The 14,769-nt window shown below is 38.2% G+C and overlaps 1 protein-coding gene across 1 annotated transcript in view; it reads right to left on the reverse strand.

Moving 5' to 3' along the window:
• Window positions 1-14,769, reverse strand: part of GTF2F2 (general transcription factor IIF subunit 2) — a 79,065-nt gene that overhangs the window by 1,578 nt on the left and 62,718 nt on the right. Inside the window, exons 7-8 of the mRNA XM_071448470.1 lie at window positions 8,734-8,833; window positions 3,807-3,950 (exon numbers count right to left, since the gene is read on the reverse strand). Of these exons, the coding sequence (XP_071304571.1) occupies window positions 3,807-3,950; window positions 8,734-8,833 (244 nt within the window). The remainder of the gene's footprint in view (window positions 1-3,806; window positions 3,951-8,733; window positions 8,834-14,769) is intronic.

Below are 14,769 nucleotides of genomic sequence, written 5' to 3' on the forward strand. Positions count from 1 at the left end.
GAGTGGATTGTCATGGCAACTACAGACCACAGTTTAAGAATCCCCACATTAAATTCATAATTGCTCGAGTTTGAGCAATTTAATCCTGTTGGAGTGCTTATATTGAACTGGAGTTGTTGGAATGCTTGTATTTTCTGCATCTGCAGTTCCACTAATTATCAACGTACTCCAAGCCATTAAAACCAACAAATACATGTTGAAGACACAGGAAAATAAGAAAGGCTGATTGTCTAAGTATTCCTTACACTCTTTCCCTTTTTGCTAAATGGAAAAGCTAGGAAATACATGAACAAAAAATATGTTCTCAGTCAGTAAAATAAGTGTATTTTAGTAAAATTTATCCTTACTCTCCCTCTCCACACATCAAAAGTATGCAAAGCAGCCCAACACGTAAGACTGGTGACTGTCAGGGGTGTGCATATGACCCAGCTTCTTAGGGTCTAGGGTGTTTCCTTTGAGCAGAGCAGTTCACTGTGCAGGGATGGCTCCTCAGCCTTCTGGGGCGCAGAATGCAAACCCCAGCAGGTGGCAGCAGCAGATCGCCGCCGTTCCCTCGCACACCTCGTCTGTTGCAGAGATGCCGTCATTGTTCCCTTCAGGTACCCGGGACACACGCTCGCTACGGCAGCCATGCATCACGCACGGTGCAAAAGGTGCTGGGAGCAGGTGAAACAGCCATTCCTGCATGGGTGTGTGCAGATGTGCACACCTGCATACCCACCGCCTGCACACGAGGCAGTGTCACCGACAGACACTTCAGAACATGGCAGAGTGGGTGGGAGAAACACCTGGCCGCAAGGTTAAACTCTGCTCCAGATCACATGGACAGAGAATTCGAAAAAATCCCACATAATTGCACGCAGTGCCATGAGATACACTGATGTTCAGATCCTGAGCTGGCAGATCTAGTCTGCCTGGGAAGCTGGGTCACAAGGTGTGATGCTGCTGCTGGGCTCAGGCAGAGTAAAACCACTATGGCTGGACTTTCCACAGCACCCACCCAAACCCACCCACCCAGCTACATGAAGCCTATTTTTAATTTCAATTACTTTTCAGACCTAATTACCCAGGCAGTTCTGTTTCTCTCAGGGCAAAACTCCAAGAGTGTAACAAAATGGAACAAAACCAACCCAAACCAAATAGCAAGGTAAGGTCTGTGACACAGCACTTCAAGCTGGAACAGTGAACTGCAGCAGCTGAGGATTTGCCACTTACTTACCATCTCTGCTGCAGGGGGTAACCAGGCAGGAGAGGTGTTAGGGAGGGCAGCTGAGAGCATTAACCCCAAAACATCATTGTGTGTGCACAGACAAACTGAACTGCTGGAGTTTTTAGACAATTGTTGAACATCACTGTGTGTGCACAGACAACACGGAACTGCTGGAGTTTTTAGACAATTACGATACATGGATAATCCCACTGTGCTGTGCTGTACCTGAGAACAAGTGGCTTGAAGAGATGAGTTCAGGGGATGCTATCATTTTTCCTGCAGGATCAATTCTCCTTCTAGAAACCAGGATTCCCCACATGGGTCTGCAGTGCACCAGGCTGGCCTACGTATCTTGAAGTATAGTGCTCTGACACTGTACCATGCAGAGAAACCCACACTACTCCCAGTGATGCCAAATACTGAATTTTAGAGCCTGGTGATTGCTAATCAGGGAGCCACAATTTTTTCTCAGAAAGGGATCCTGTGTGTTTATGAACACATAATTCTAGCACAGAAACTCATCTGTAGGTGATCTGTTCATATATTTAAATCATCATCTGCTCTGTTCTACCTTTCCTCATGATTTTTTCCATATAAGGTGAGATGTTATCATGGAATTATGGGATAAAAATTTCTGAGGAGTTAACTTAAAAGCTCTAAAAATCCTTCTGAAACTTTGAGGAGGAAACAAACTCTGTTGTATTTAGGATAACCATTAGTTAAAGCTAAAATAGAAGAAAAAATCCAAACAATCTACTCAATTTTTTAAAAATACAGTTCTTAGGCCACTGGCTCCATCCTGCTTCCATTCTTCACAAAGATTTGATTTCTCACAGATAGCATTATGTTCTCAGCCATGAAGCCCAAGTCTGGAATTACTGCAATAGTTCCAGGGAGCATTCAGTACTTACATCTGGGTAGGTGGCAAAATATTTGCCTACTACTGCAAAATATTATTTTGCATTAGAATGAAAAACAAATAAATCCAGGTTTCCCTAATATAGCAGTAATTTACATTCAGAAAATACTTGTTTTGTGATTTCATGGCACAAATAAAGATGGCAGCAACTTCTTGTGTAACATGCAACATATTCTGTAGCAAGGGTTTAATTTACTATTTACATTTACCATTACATAAGAAAAATACCTTTATTTATTTGTAACTTCAAGTTCTCCAGTGGCTTAAGTGGGAGTCTACTGCAAGCTGACATCATGGTAGATGAGATAAATCTGTACCGACTTGCATTCAAAGTGATCGAGATAGTGACTGCCACACTTCTCTCACCAAAAATAAAACCCACTAAAAATTTTCTTGCCACTTCCTCCATACCTTCCTCCTATTCCTTCCTCCTTCTCAGCTCCCATGACCCACACACCTTCTCTGCTGCAGAGAAATGGAGCTGACTCATGAGATAAATGAATGGAAGACATGGATATGTTACTCAACTTTCAAGTTTCTTTCAAGGCACTAGAACACAGTGAACCTACATGGATTTTACTTGGGTAACATCTTTGTGCAGCTTCTAACCAAACAGATTGTTCACCTATACAAAGGCTCTGACAGAGGTACACTTCATTCTAAATGTGAAGTGAGCAAAACTAGTAAGCATCTTCAATTTTTTTACAGAGTATTTTTTCCATAATCCAGCTGTTACTGTTCTTCTGCCTTAGCTCTAACAACCTGTGACATTGTTGCTCCATTTAGACTCAAACATAATTAAGTCCCCTTAAGTCTTCTGAAATCTGCAGCTGGGTGGAGGATAGATACTGAAGTTGGCAGTGAAAAACATCAAAACCACTGAAGGTCCTTCGCATGTCACTGTCACCCTGCCACTCTTGCCTGGTCTGCTCAAGGAAAGCTTTAACACAGAAAGAAGGGAAAGAACTGGAAAGTTATGGTTCGTACATGAAGAGGCTGACAGGCACTGCAAGACAACAAAACCATCACATATGCAGATGTCTTGGTGCTTTTCTTGTCTGTGTATCAAAACACCTTTAAAAGAAAACCCCAAATAAATCCTAAATATCAACCACCTAAACTCTTAACCTAAAAATTACCCTATTTGTAAAGGAAATCCAGTGATTTTGGAGGTATTGAGCCTGAGCTTATGATGCCTGAGCTTCTAATATGCACAATCCTTTCATTTAATACAAATTTCATGAAATATAGAAAAAGAGCAACCCCTGTTGCTGTGCCAAAATACAGTTCAGAAGCTGAGGGAAAGGCTGACCATAGACTAACATAAGCTGCTGCTGCCAAGATAACTAGGCTTCAGTGAGGACAGAAGTAGCAGGGGAGACATGAGAGCATTACAGAAGTTGGTTCCTAGTATTAAAGGAAACCTAAATAAGAAAGAGACCATTTAGGTTATTTAAACCGTCTCTGTAAAGAAAAAGCACACTCACTACAATGTTTGGTATCCTACACTGTCCTACAATGCTGAATTTAAAACTTGATGATTTCAGTTTGTTGTAAAACATATTTAGAGAGGAGTTTCTAAGGCATATAATACATATTAAACTATTTTCTAGATATGTAAAATACACACAGCAGTAACTACTGAAAATGGTTGTATTTAAGACTTGCAGTACATACCACTGGCTGTTTGGTTATGTCCACCAGGTCTTTAATGTTGTAATACTGATGTTTCTCAAAGGCTGAAAAAAGCATGTCCAACACTTGTTGTTTATCAGCTCGAGCTCTTTTTCCATCTTCTTTCTTCTTCTTCTCATATTCAATCTGTTACAAAACATGTTTTAAAGACATTCACATGTAATGCTGTATAATTCCCAGTGCTGAACATAAAGCTACAAAAACCTCTTCTATTTAACAAAACACTGTTCAATGACTGAGTGTTTTTCATCTGGAAAGTTTTCTTTTGAACATTCAAATATTCTTTTGTGAGCATAAACTAAGCATTTTGTCCTCAGCACCATAAGCTTCTCAGATTATCTGCTTTAACCAGAGAAAAAGAAAAAAAGTGGAAACAGAGCCTGCAGGTGCCCAAACCCAGAAAAAAACCCCTAATAATAATATAAGAATCCAAACTGAGACTGTATTCTCGCTCCACCTCTGTTGGTACCAGCTTCTGAGGTACATTGACAAATGCCAAACAACCTCCAAAGTGCCATGCTTGGGAAAATCCACAGACTAACATGGCTACATCCACAATCATAACAAGCACCTGCCCAAAGAATGTTCCCAATGGGCCTTGGACACTGCCTTATTTTCTCCAGAAGCAGTAGTCAAGGCATAAACTCTATTCAATATACAACCAATCTTCAAAGACACACTTTGAGGATCTGGATGGTTTCTCTTCAGGAGAAACCAGAGTAGCACACATGAAGTTGCACTAGTCCCAAAAAATCAAACCTTCTAAGCAGACAGAGGCCCCTTGTTGCCACACATCATCCTACTTCAAACTGTACATTAAAAATTACTTAACCATTATAATCTGCACCAGATGACTATGTATCTTCACAGAAACTTTTATCGCCTCCAAAAATACATCCTCTGATTCATCATCAGAAGCACAGACCAGCATACCCCAAACAAACCCCAGTCACCAAAGAGCACCAACCGCGACACCTGCCAGCACATCACCCCACATCACCCACCCCCAACACCACCCTGAAACAGAAAACCAGCCAGCTCCTTGGAACCAACAGAAGTGATCCAGAAGGTGGTGTAAGTCATGTAATCATCAAGTGCTTTCAGGCAAACTGCGTGGGTGAATCCATAGCAGCACAATGTACAGCAGAAAAGATGCATGTGATCAATAAGGGACACGCGCCTGGCTGTAAATGAGATAATTCTGTATGGCAGTCGTTCTGCTTCTGATGGCTCAAATCTGACTCTCAAAAGGAAGACCTTCAGATGAAAAGCATATAAATGAAAATGCACAGATCTACTAGATACTAAAGATCTTATTTTAAAGAAGAAAGATTGGTTTTATGGCCCAATTCATGTTTTTCCTATGTATCCTTGCCAGCTAACTCCCTCCTACTCTCAGAGTGAAAATAGCCTGTCTCTTGGTAGCTGTCCCAAAGTGACTAAAGAATATTGCCACCTTTGCTGTGGCTCCCAGGTCTCCAGCCAGCTAACTACCTTCTTCACATTCTGAAATGGATATACATCTTTAAACTGGATGCAGAGCAATTGTTTCCAACCTGTAGCTTGAAGTCTCTTACTTCTGCTTTAAACTAAAATGGGTGTGCACAACTAAATAGTTGTCTGCTTTTCTAACTCCATGCAGTGTTATAAAAGCTACAATCTCACCACACAAACCCATCACGCAATTGATTTTTATCCAGTAAATACAGTTTAGTGTAATTATTTAACTCTTTAGCCAGTGCATTTAAAGAAGAATAAATCTTCTAAACATTAATAGCTTTGCAACATAGCAAACTGTAACATCAAGCAAGGCAGCTTGACAGTACATCATCTTGGTTGCCAGGATCCACAGCAGAACTGCTGCACCACAGACATGAGAAGAACATAAACCCATGACACTGGCCTTCTCTTAAACAATAGCATGTCAAAACATTTGCTTCTTCTGGAAGTCCAACAGACAATTACTAAAAAAATTCCATGTGAATATTCTAATAGTCTTAATTCATTAATGTATAAAATCAACTCACATAAAAAACTGTGTATCAAACCCTCCCTTTATTGAAAAGTTACTAGCCGCTGATGCCCCAGTTGCCCACTCTCTAATTAGCAATACTCTAGCATTTTCCTCTAACTTCAGCAACAGTTTCCACTGTTGTCTGATAGAAGAGCACATTGAGAAGTGCTAAAAAAAAAAAAAAAGCCTGGTGTCTTCTGTTGCTGATTTCTTCTTTTTGGCCTTGTGAATACACTGCTCACAGCAATTTACAATGCAGCCTTTCACTTTTTTCCTTCCTGTTTTCTTTGCAAACAGGATCTTTTATGTAGTAGGCTTAAAGCACTTTTTAATAGTCATGTAATAGAATGCACCTACATTGTAAACTAATTAGATGTCTTTAAAGTTCTGTGGTATTTTTAATTTAAAAGTATTCAAATACTATTTGATTTCAAGGAAGGACCATTTTAGAACAAGCTGTTTAGCACAGAAGTTGTGAGTTTATCCCCAGAAGACTTTATACTGAAATCAATTTCTCTTTGTTTACCTTCCCAGGATGTTGCTAAGCTTGCTGAAAAGCTGCTAAAATTGCCTTCTTGAAAGTATCATTAATACTGAAGCTGATGTAACTGCTTTGGTAGACAGCGAATATAAAAGTCATAGAGAAGTTAGAATAAATCCAAAGCTTCATCTAAAGATACTCTAAAGTAGTCCTAAAGGTTTTCTTGTCTCCTAGAGCATGGGTACCAACCTCTTCAGTACAGGACATTGGGAAGAGAGGACCACCAAGAAACCACTAAAAGAAGCCTCTGAAGGGCTAGCCAGAAGCACTGAAGAAACTTTCTGCTGTATTGTGAAAAACAATTAAGTCACAGAAAAGTTCCAGCTTCAAAAATATTAACCTTGCAACTTTGCAAACACATTTAATATTTATAGATATAATGGAGGTCTTTTCCCCAGAGAAGAAAAGCTAAGTTACAACCTTAGCATATATTGTAATGGAATTGCAATTTCTTCAAATAAAAATATAGGTGTAATATAATTTCTTGCAAAAATAATCTAATCACTTTCCCAGTCCTTGAATTCAAACAAGCTATTACTATTTCCCATCCACATGTAATTTATTTCCCTCCTCCTTCCTGCTGTACGTGCATTTATAGGTACACAAAGCAGCCACAATTAAGCCCCATTTTATATTCTTTCCTTCAAGAAATGCTAACCCTTTCTCTCTTCCTTAGTAGATACTCATTCTTCCCGCAGAAACTGCCCAGATGATGACTGTATTAACATATATGACAATTTCTACATTTTTATTTCTTTCTCGTGAAAGTCTTGTCCCCAACACAGCACCATACAATTACATGCAAAGCAGCAGGGTCTAAGAAAGCAGTTGCTGCTTGAAAACAGCAGAAAAATTCAACCAAGAGGTTTTAAAAATTCATGGACTTTTTCTCCCAGTTATATACCCTTTCAGCCATTTAACCTGAACCTTAATAAAAGACTTAATGAATAGAAAGATTTTGTAGAAAGTAGTCATGCCTCGGCCTTTAGAGTCAAGGCAACATCTAGTGACTCAAGTACAAGAATGTCTTACAAGATTTTTCCCATCAGAACACCTTTAGGGTAAACATGAAAACTAAACACACTGCTGATGGATTTCCATGACCATGGACAGCTATGTAACCAATAAAAATATAATAATTAGGACACAAGAGCATCATCACTTTTAACAGGCCTAGTTATACCCCCTCAATCTCACACAAGATTTAAATTGCCATAATGATATGGTGACCTGCAGTTTGCAGCTGGAATAAAGATATAAAGATTATCTCTAGGCTGTAGTCATACTGCCATAATTATGCTGGTGTCAGGGAAATGGAACAGCATCCCACTAAAAAGAGAAGCTTTACCCCACCAAATATCATTCCAAAATTAAAGAAGAACACCAGCAGCATCATAAAACAATATACTGATGTAAAACTGCATCTGCACAGTAGGACACATCAGTGTGACTGTTTTGGTTAAATGGCATTCCCTCAGCTGTTATTGGTATGATCATCCATGTAAAGAGCAGACTTTGAACAGTAACTACTACAAAATAGACCCATGAGACAAAAATTATTATTTCTGGTTCTGTGGCAATAGACTGACTTTCATAATAATGCTTAAATATCATCCAGTATATTGTCACTTGTTTTATGTAAATAAAATCTTAATAAAAAGTGTGAAAGTTTAAATGACTAACACAGTGATTCATTTTCAGTATGACTTAATGTTACTCACATTCAACATACTCAAAGAGTATCTTTAAGGAAAAGGACGTTATAGTTTATATGTACATCAACTGATCTGGAACAGCAGTGTGGGTGTAATATTGACAAAGCCAATGATGCCAATAACATGTACTGTGAAGGTAGGAAACTGAGAAAAATTATCAGCTGTTACTCTTTTCTACTTGTTGCCAATTCCTCCAAAGGACTGGAAACTAATGATTCTTTGCAAGTCCTTTACTCTCCTGCAGATGATAAGTTATTTGGCTCAAAAGAGCGTTTCCACATCTCATAGCACAAAGCCAGAACTGCCTTTCATCCACAAATGTCAAAATTACATTAAAAAAAAAGATTAGAGGAAGAATGTAATAAAGCCACTAAAAAGGGTTGGGTGAAGGTGGTCTGCCCTCCATCAGATAACACAAGACAGTTACAACTGGCAGACCTTAGCCCCAAGGGTGATACTGGTCTTGAGACTGAAAGAAGATCCCCAGAAGACAAAATCAAGGAGAAATCAGGTGACATAGAGCATTGACAAAGACAGTGGCTAACTGTGAGCAAAAGAGCTGCTGGACAGCAGCAGAGCAGTCCTGGAGTCCTAAGCCAAATTCCTCCTGAAGAAAGGAAAATACTAAAAGCTACTTACATTATACTGATGATTAGCCACTGGTTTATAGTTCGTGGTTACAGCTTTGTCCAGCTGCTGTGATAACCTTACAGGTTTAGAAGATTCTTCTATCTGTAATCTACAAAAAGAAAACAAGAATAAAAAGTTCAGACCAGCACACACTGAAAGCGAAGTCTAAAAATCTGCAACTATGAACCAACTATTATCAAGGGTCAGATGTAAACAATCTATAAGGCAAAACAGATGCACTCTTCTGGATTAAGTTCTTCTTACTCTATTTTTGCTCAAGGACACTGAACTATTAGTTCAGTGGGTGCTGAACTAATAGCTCATAGGAACTGAAGTTCATAGGGTGCTGTATGCTACAGAAGATATTGAAATGCTGAAAATCAAACAGCTGAAGAGAAGATACTAAAACCGAATTTTGAACACAAATTTCACTGCAAAAACCTAATGATCAGATTGAAAAAAAGCCCTTGCTCTTAAAAAAGACCAAACCCAACCCAAATGAGTGCAGAATCTCACAGCTTACTCAGCTGAGGGATGAAAAAAGCTTTTCATCCACCTCTGCTAACCCATAACCTTCTCTTAGATATTGAAATGTAAAAACATAAATTTCTGTGACCTTTCTTTTGGCATTACAGTACAGTAAGAGAGTGCAAATAACAGTTTTAAGAGCATTATAAAGACATGAAGACAGAAAAATCTACCCAGCTTCAAATCAATGTGCAATCAAGTCTCTATCACACAGATAACAATAGGTGACCTTCAATTCTCTTTGGGAAAGACTCTCAGAAGGTCACTGGTTGAGGACATCTTGTCAAGCTCATCCCTATGTAATTTAAAGCTTCTGTATGTTGATGTAGATGGAGTGTTCCATTTAATTCAGATTTAGCACTCAAAAATTTCTACTTGAAATGAAGAGGCAAGACACCAAGCTCTAGAAAAGCACAGGACATGGCCTTTTAGACACAATGGCTTTACAGCACATCTGATTAAAATGTTAATTATCAGTGAAGCAGTTTTGTTTCCAAAGGTGCATCTTGTAGGCAGAGGAGTCAATTTCCACTAAACACAGTATAACACAGCCCAATAAATGCACAGTGATGCTTGCTGCTTTCCAAACAAAAATTAATATGGTGACCTTAATGCCAATAATAACTGCATGTTTACTAGTGTAAAGCATACAAATTACAAAACTGACAGATCTTTAAAAACTGTAAATGTTTGAGTTCACTGATTTATTTTTGTAAAGATATCATTCACACCCAAAAAGATAAAATTTAAATTTAGCGTGTTTCTGAATGAACACCTGAACAACCTAAATAAATTACATTTGAAGGAAGTAATAAATCAAGAAATAAATTCTCCAGTTGTAGTGACTTGAAAGGAAGAAAATCATCCCTTATAGCTGGTATTGCTGGACATTAGGCAGAAACAGTGTTTTCTCATACATAGATAAACTTGCTTCCTCTTGAATCTTTCTATCATAAAAATGTAGAACATGAGGCAATGGTTCCTTAAGAGCAGTAAAAACTACAGAAAAAATGACAAGTCTGCCAAGGAAGAAGGAAAATCAATTGGAAGGTAAATGAACAGTGAACATGTTTTGCTTATCACAAGAGCTTATCTTTTGGCCTTCAATCTAATTAAATGATTTTAAAGATTTTCTTCATCTGGTTACGAAACATCATCTAAACTCATGTTTCACAAAAGGCATAGACCAAAATTAAATCACTATCTTTTCTACAAATCTGTCTTTTTCTCTACTTCTCCATTGCTTAATATTTTTCTTTTTGGTCCCAATGACTTTTAAAATTTTTAAATAGTTTAGCTTTAATTTTTACATAGTTTGGCTTTAATTCCTTTATTTTTTTCCAGTTCATCATGTTTCTATTTGTTTGATCTGGGGAGTTTTCCAGTTCTTCCTCTCCTCTCCTCTATTCTAGCTATTTTTCATCTCACTTCTCCCCCCATTTTTCCTTCATAAAGGAGATTTCCTGCTCAACCCATTTACTGATACTGCTCCTGTTCGTGAGACAGGGGCTCCTTGAGACAAACTGGGAATTCTTGTCATCTTCTTCCCCTCCAAGGCCACTGCACCAACTTCATGTGCATCAGATTAAGTTATTTGATTTACAATGTAGCTCCAGAGTCCTTCTCATAACAGCTACAGTACAGGGTCCTAACAATACTTAAATACATCAGATGGTGTCACGCTTTCAGGGAGCGCCAGGCATTCAACAGTGACCTATCTTCACGATTAATCCTCCTTGCACTGGGCTTTATATTCATTACTCTTTACAATGTAAATTAACAATATCTCTATTTCTTCACATACACAGCCAAAGAATGCTTCAATGATGAATTGTCAGCCATGGACTTTAGATACCACTCATGTTCAAGGCCTCTTCCTGATCTGGCATTTTAAAATTACAATAGAGGAAATTTCAACCCCCATTCAGTGCAGCTTCCTTAAATTAATTCTTCTTTGCCCAAAAGTACACTAGCAATTTATTTCTTAACATTTTTCACTCCCCATGCAGGATATGCATTTCAGCTCTTTTATGTTAACCTCCGAATTTCCAAATCAATAGAAAACCAAATGTGTAAGAGAGCTAATAGACTTCTCAGAGGCCTCCCTTCGAAGGTTGATGGAAGTGAAGGTACACTTAACAAGTAAAGTTCTCCAGCATATAATCTTGAAAACAAAGAAAAACTTACTGCCTGCTTAGGAAACAGAATGAAAGCCAACCAAGTGAAAATGGAGAGGGACCATCTAAGCTTGTTTGTGAAATGGCAGAAGACTTCAGAAAGATCTATACATAGCAAGTAACAAATACATCAGCTACAAATGTATGTCTCTGGAATTTCAGAGATATTTGTGTTGTACATTGATATTTCTTGCCAAAGGTTTCCAAATTATAACCACAGATCTCACAGATCTCAGATGGTCTTTAGAACACTGGCTTAGAGTAAAATGTTAACCTTTTCTTTTGGTTCCTACTGCTGTAGTGAGAGGTGAAAATACACTACATTCCTGATACTACTTTTTAATGCAAACAATTACAGCCGTGGCCACATGCCAATATGGAAATTTATATGGGAAGCATGGTGACTCAGGAGGCAAAGCTTTTTATTAATAGCTTTTATTCTACACATGCATCTTGCTCTTCTCCCTAATGGCTGCCCTTCCCATTTATTTTTCTGCAGCTTTCACAATTTCACAGAGCCTCAGGTTACCTTCCTTTACCTTCCTTCCACTGGGCTTGCAGGTGGAATATTGTCACACAATCCTGCATGGAATAATAGCTGATGCACATCTGGAATTGGCCTCACAAAAATGCATGAATAAAGGGACTGACAAACATGGTATAAACACCAAATTAGCAAGTGGTTCACATGGGGATGAAGCACTGAAATTTGCTTAGTGCATTACGAAGGGTAAAGACAAACAGCCCATAATCATTTTGTCCAGATGATTTGCTGATACAGACACTATCTGCAGGGAAAATACAGCATGGTTGTTTGGGTTTTTTTCAAAATCATGCTGCAATTCTGTTATATTCAGAAAGTAGTATGTCTGGGGGAATATAATTGACTTTTTAAATTTGCATAGATGTTGTCTGAAAAAATTTGATTAAATATATAAATTTATACATTCCAGTAATTATACACTCAAAAATACATAACAAAAGGTATAAACTGGAAATTGTACTAGCCTTTTAGATAGATGTTAAAACATGTTACAGATATAATTACTTTTAATTATTTAAAATTTCTTAAACAGAATTTAAAAAGCAGTATTAAACAAGAATATCCGGCAGTGCTTTATGCAGAATTGTCTCAGAGTGGACCTGCTGAATCTTAAACGAAACTGCTGGTAGGAATAAAGAAAAAAAATCAATAGATATTCTGAGTCACTGGTGACACTGATTTAAAGGAGCAGGGGCTTTTTACCTATTACCCTTTATTGTGATTTGCAGGAGTTAAAAGACTTAGTTATCGCTTTGAACAATAGACAAATATCCAAACTCTTGTTGAAATAGTTAGAGCCATACTTCATGCTAATATCTGGCCTAAAAAATAAAGAGAAAATGGAGATATATTTTCCTCCAAACTGCCAATGAATTAGCAACAGAGCAGCCACCAGCCTGCACACTGTGGTTTTCTCTTCCGCCCCCAAGATCAAATATAGCTCTTCCACCTTGAAATACAGCAAGTAACCAGCACGGCATCGAATTCACCATGGTCATTTCCCAGCAAAACACATTTCTTACCGCAGCTTTGATTTGTCATTGTGCTTATACCTGAATAAGGGGAAAAAAACATTCAAACAGACTGGAAATAATTCCACAGGACTTGGCAACATGTAGCAAACTCATACAAGAAGACAGATGAAGACAGTATGTACATTCCTAGGAAGAGACATTCATTGTTTTTTAAATACATGTAATTTTCAGCAACAAAAAATAAACCAAAGACCTTTAGAACTAATCATCTACTGTGATTAATCTTTTGTCACAAAACAAATGTTTCAAACATTTGAAGCAGGTATTAATCACAAACACTGCTAGGGCTCGAATTCTTTGCCTTTCTAAAGAAATTATTTCACAGATAAGAGAGTAAAGTTTATGTACTTTTTTCTGCTTGGCTATCTGTACACAGGGCACCAGTAAGTAAGGAGTCAGCCTTACCGATGCAAAAAAAGGATAAGTTGTGTTTCTTCTCTCTCTGCAGTAACACCGATGCACTAGAAGAAAGCAGGCCCACTGCCCAAAGCTTTGGAGGAGAAGAAACACAAACTCTCCATCTTTGCACAGTTTTGTAGCTTTTCTCTAATTGCTCACAGAAGTTCCCAGTCCAATACCAGGGAACTGAAAGCCAAGGACTAATTCTCTCATCGTCCCTTACTCAGTAATCTTGTACTAGAAGCAGGCATTGACAGCTGCATTACATGAAGTTTCATGATACCTGATATGGGCTATGAAGCTTTTCCTTTGCTTCCTTATTTCTCTAAGCATCCCAAACATGACAGAAGTAGGCACATCCTGAAATATCTCATCCAAAACAAACTAATAAAATAAATGTAACAATATAACCTCACAGCTACTCTTCTTTGGTTCATTTGGACTTCTGTACCTTGCTGAGGTTCAGGTAGCACCTCTTTTGACTTTCTCTCCAAGCAAGAATAGCAGTAATGTAAGAAGCAAGCAGATGATCAACAAGAGATGAACATTCTTATAAGACACTGAAACTTAAAAAGTTGACTCATTCTGTGAGAACTAAGGGACTTCAGCACCTCATGGTGCACATTCTGCTAAAACAACCCCATGGCAGTGCTCAAGCACAAACAACATAGGAAATTACTAGAATGGCCACACCAGTAAAAACACGCACTCTCTAATAATAAGAATGACAATCTGTCGCTACACCAAACAATCTGTCATATATTCTCAAAGATAAGAACAACATGCAAATTCTGCACGTTGTGTTTCATTGCAAGGAGCCCCACTGTCTCACGTTCCATGGAGGCGGATGACAGCCTCCATCACATGGATGAATCCACCGCTCTTCACTCGGCGTTACTCCAGCACAGTCAAAGCAAAGGGAGTCTGTCCCCATTTCTGAAGACTAGACAGGCAGACAGAGAAGAGCAGGAGCTGAATGAAAATGGCATTGAGAAGCGCATTTGCCAGCGTTAAATAACTGTTTCAGATTATTAATACAGGATATGATTTATAACTAATTTTAAGTCCTGAAACCCTGGCATTTCAAGAAAAGAGCTGTAATTACTATGTGTTCAGATATTAGATTTTTCTGAAGTTGACATCTTCAACTATATATGCTGAAGGATAAGCAATGAATCATAGGAATATATGACAATTTCATGTCTAATTCTCAGACAGCTACCACAGCCACAACTGAAGACTCCAATTCTACATATTGTATTTTCCTCCAGTACAGAACATTAGATGATATAAATGGCAATTCAACAATAAGTAACAATTTCTTATGCATTTTATTTTCTGGATTGACAAAAAGTGAATAATT

The sequence above is a fragment of the Agelaius tricolor genome, unplaced genomic scaffold, assembly GCF_023055355.1.
Source record: "Agelaius tricolor isolate 1412-34295 unplaced genomic scaffold, bAgeTri1.0.p SCAF_26, whole genome shotgun sequence".
NCBI classification, from domain to species: domain Eukaryota; kingdom Metazoa; phylum Chordata; class Aves; order Passeriformes; family Icteridae; genus Agelaius; species Agelaius tricolor.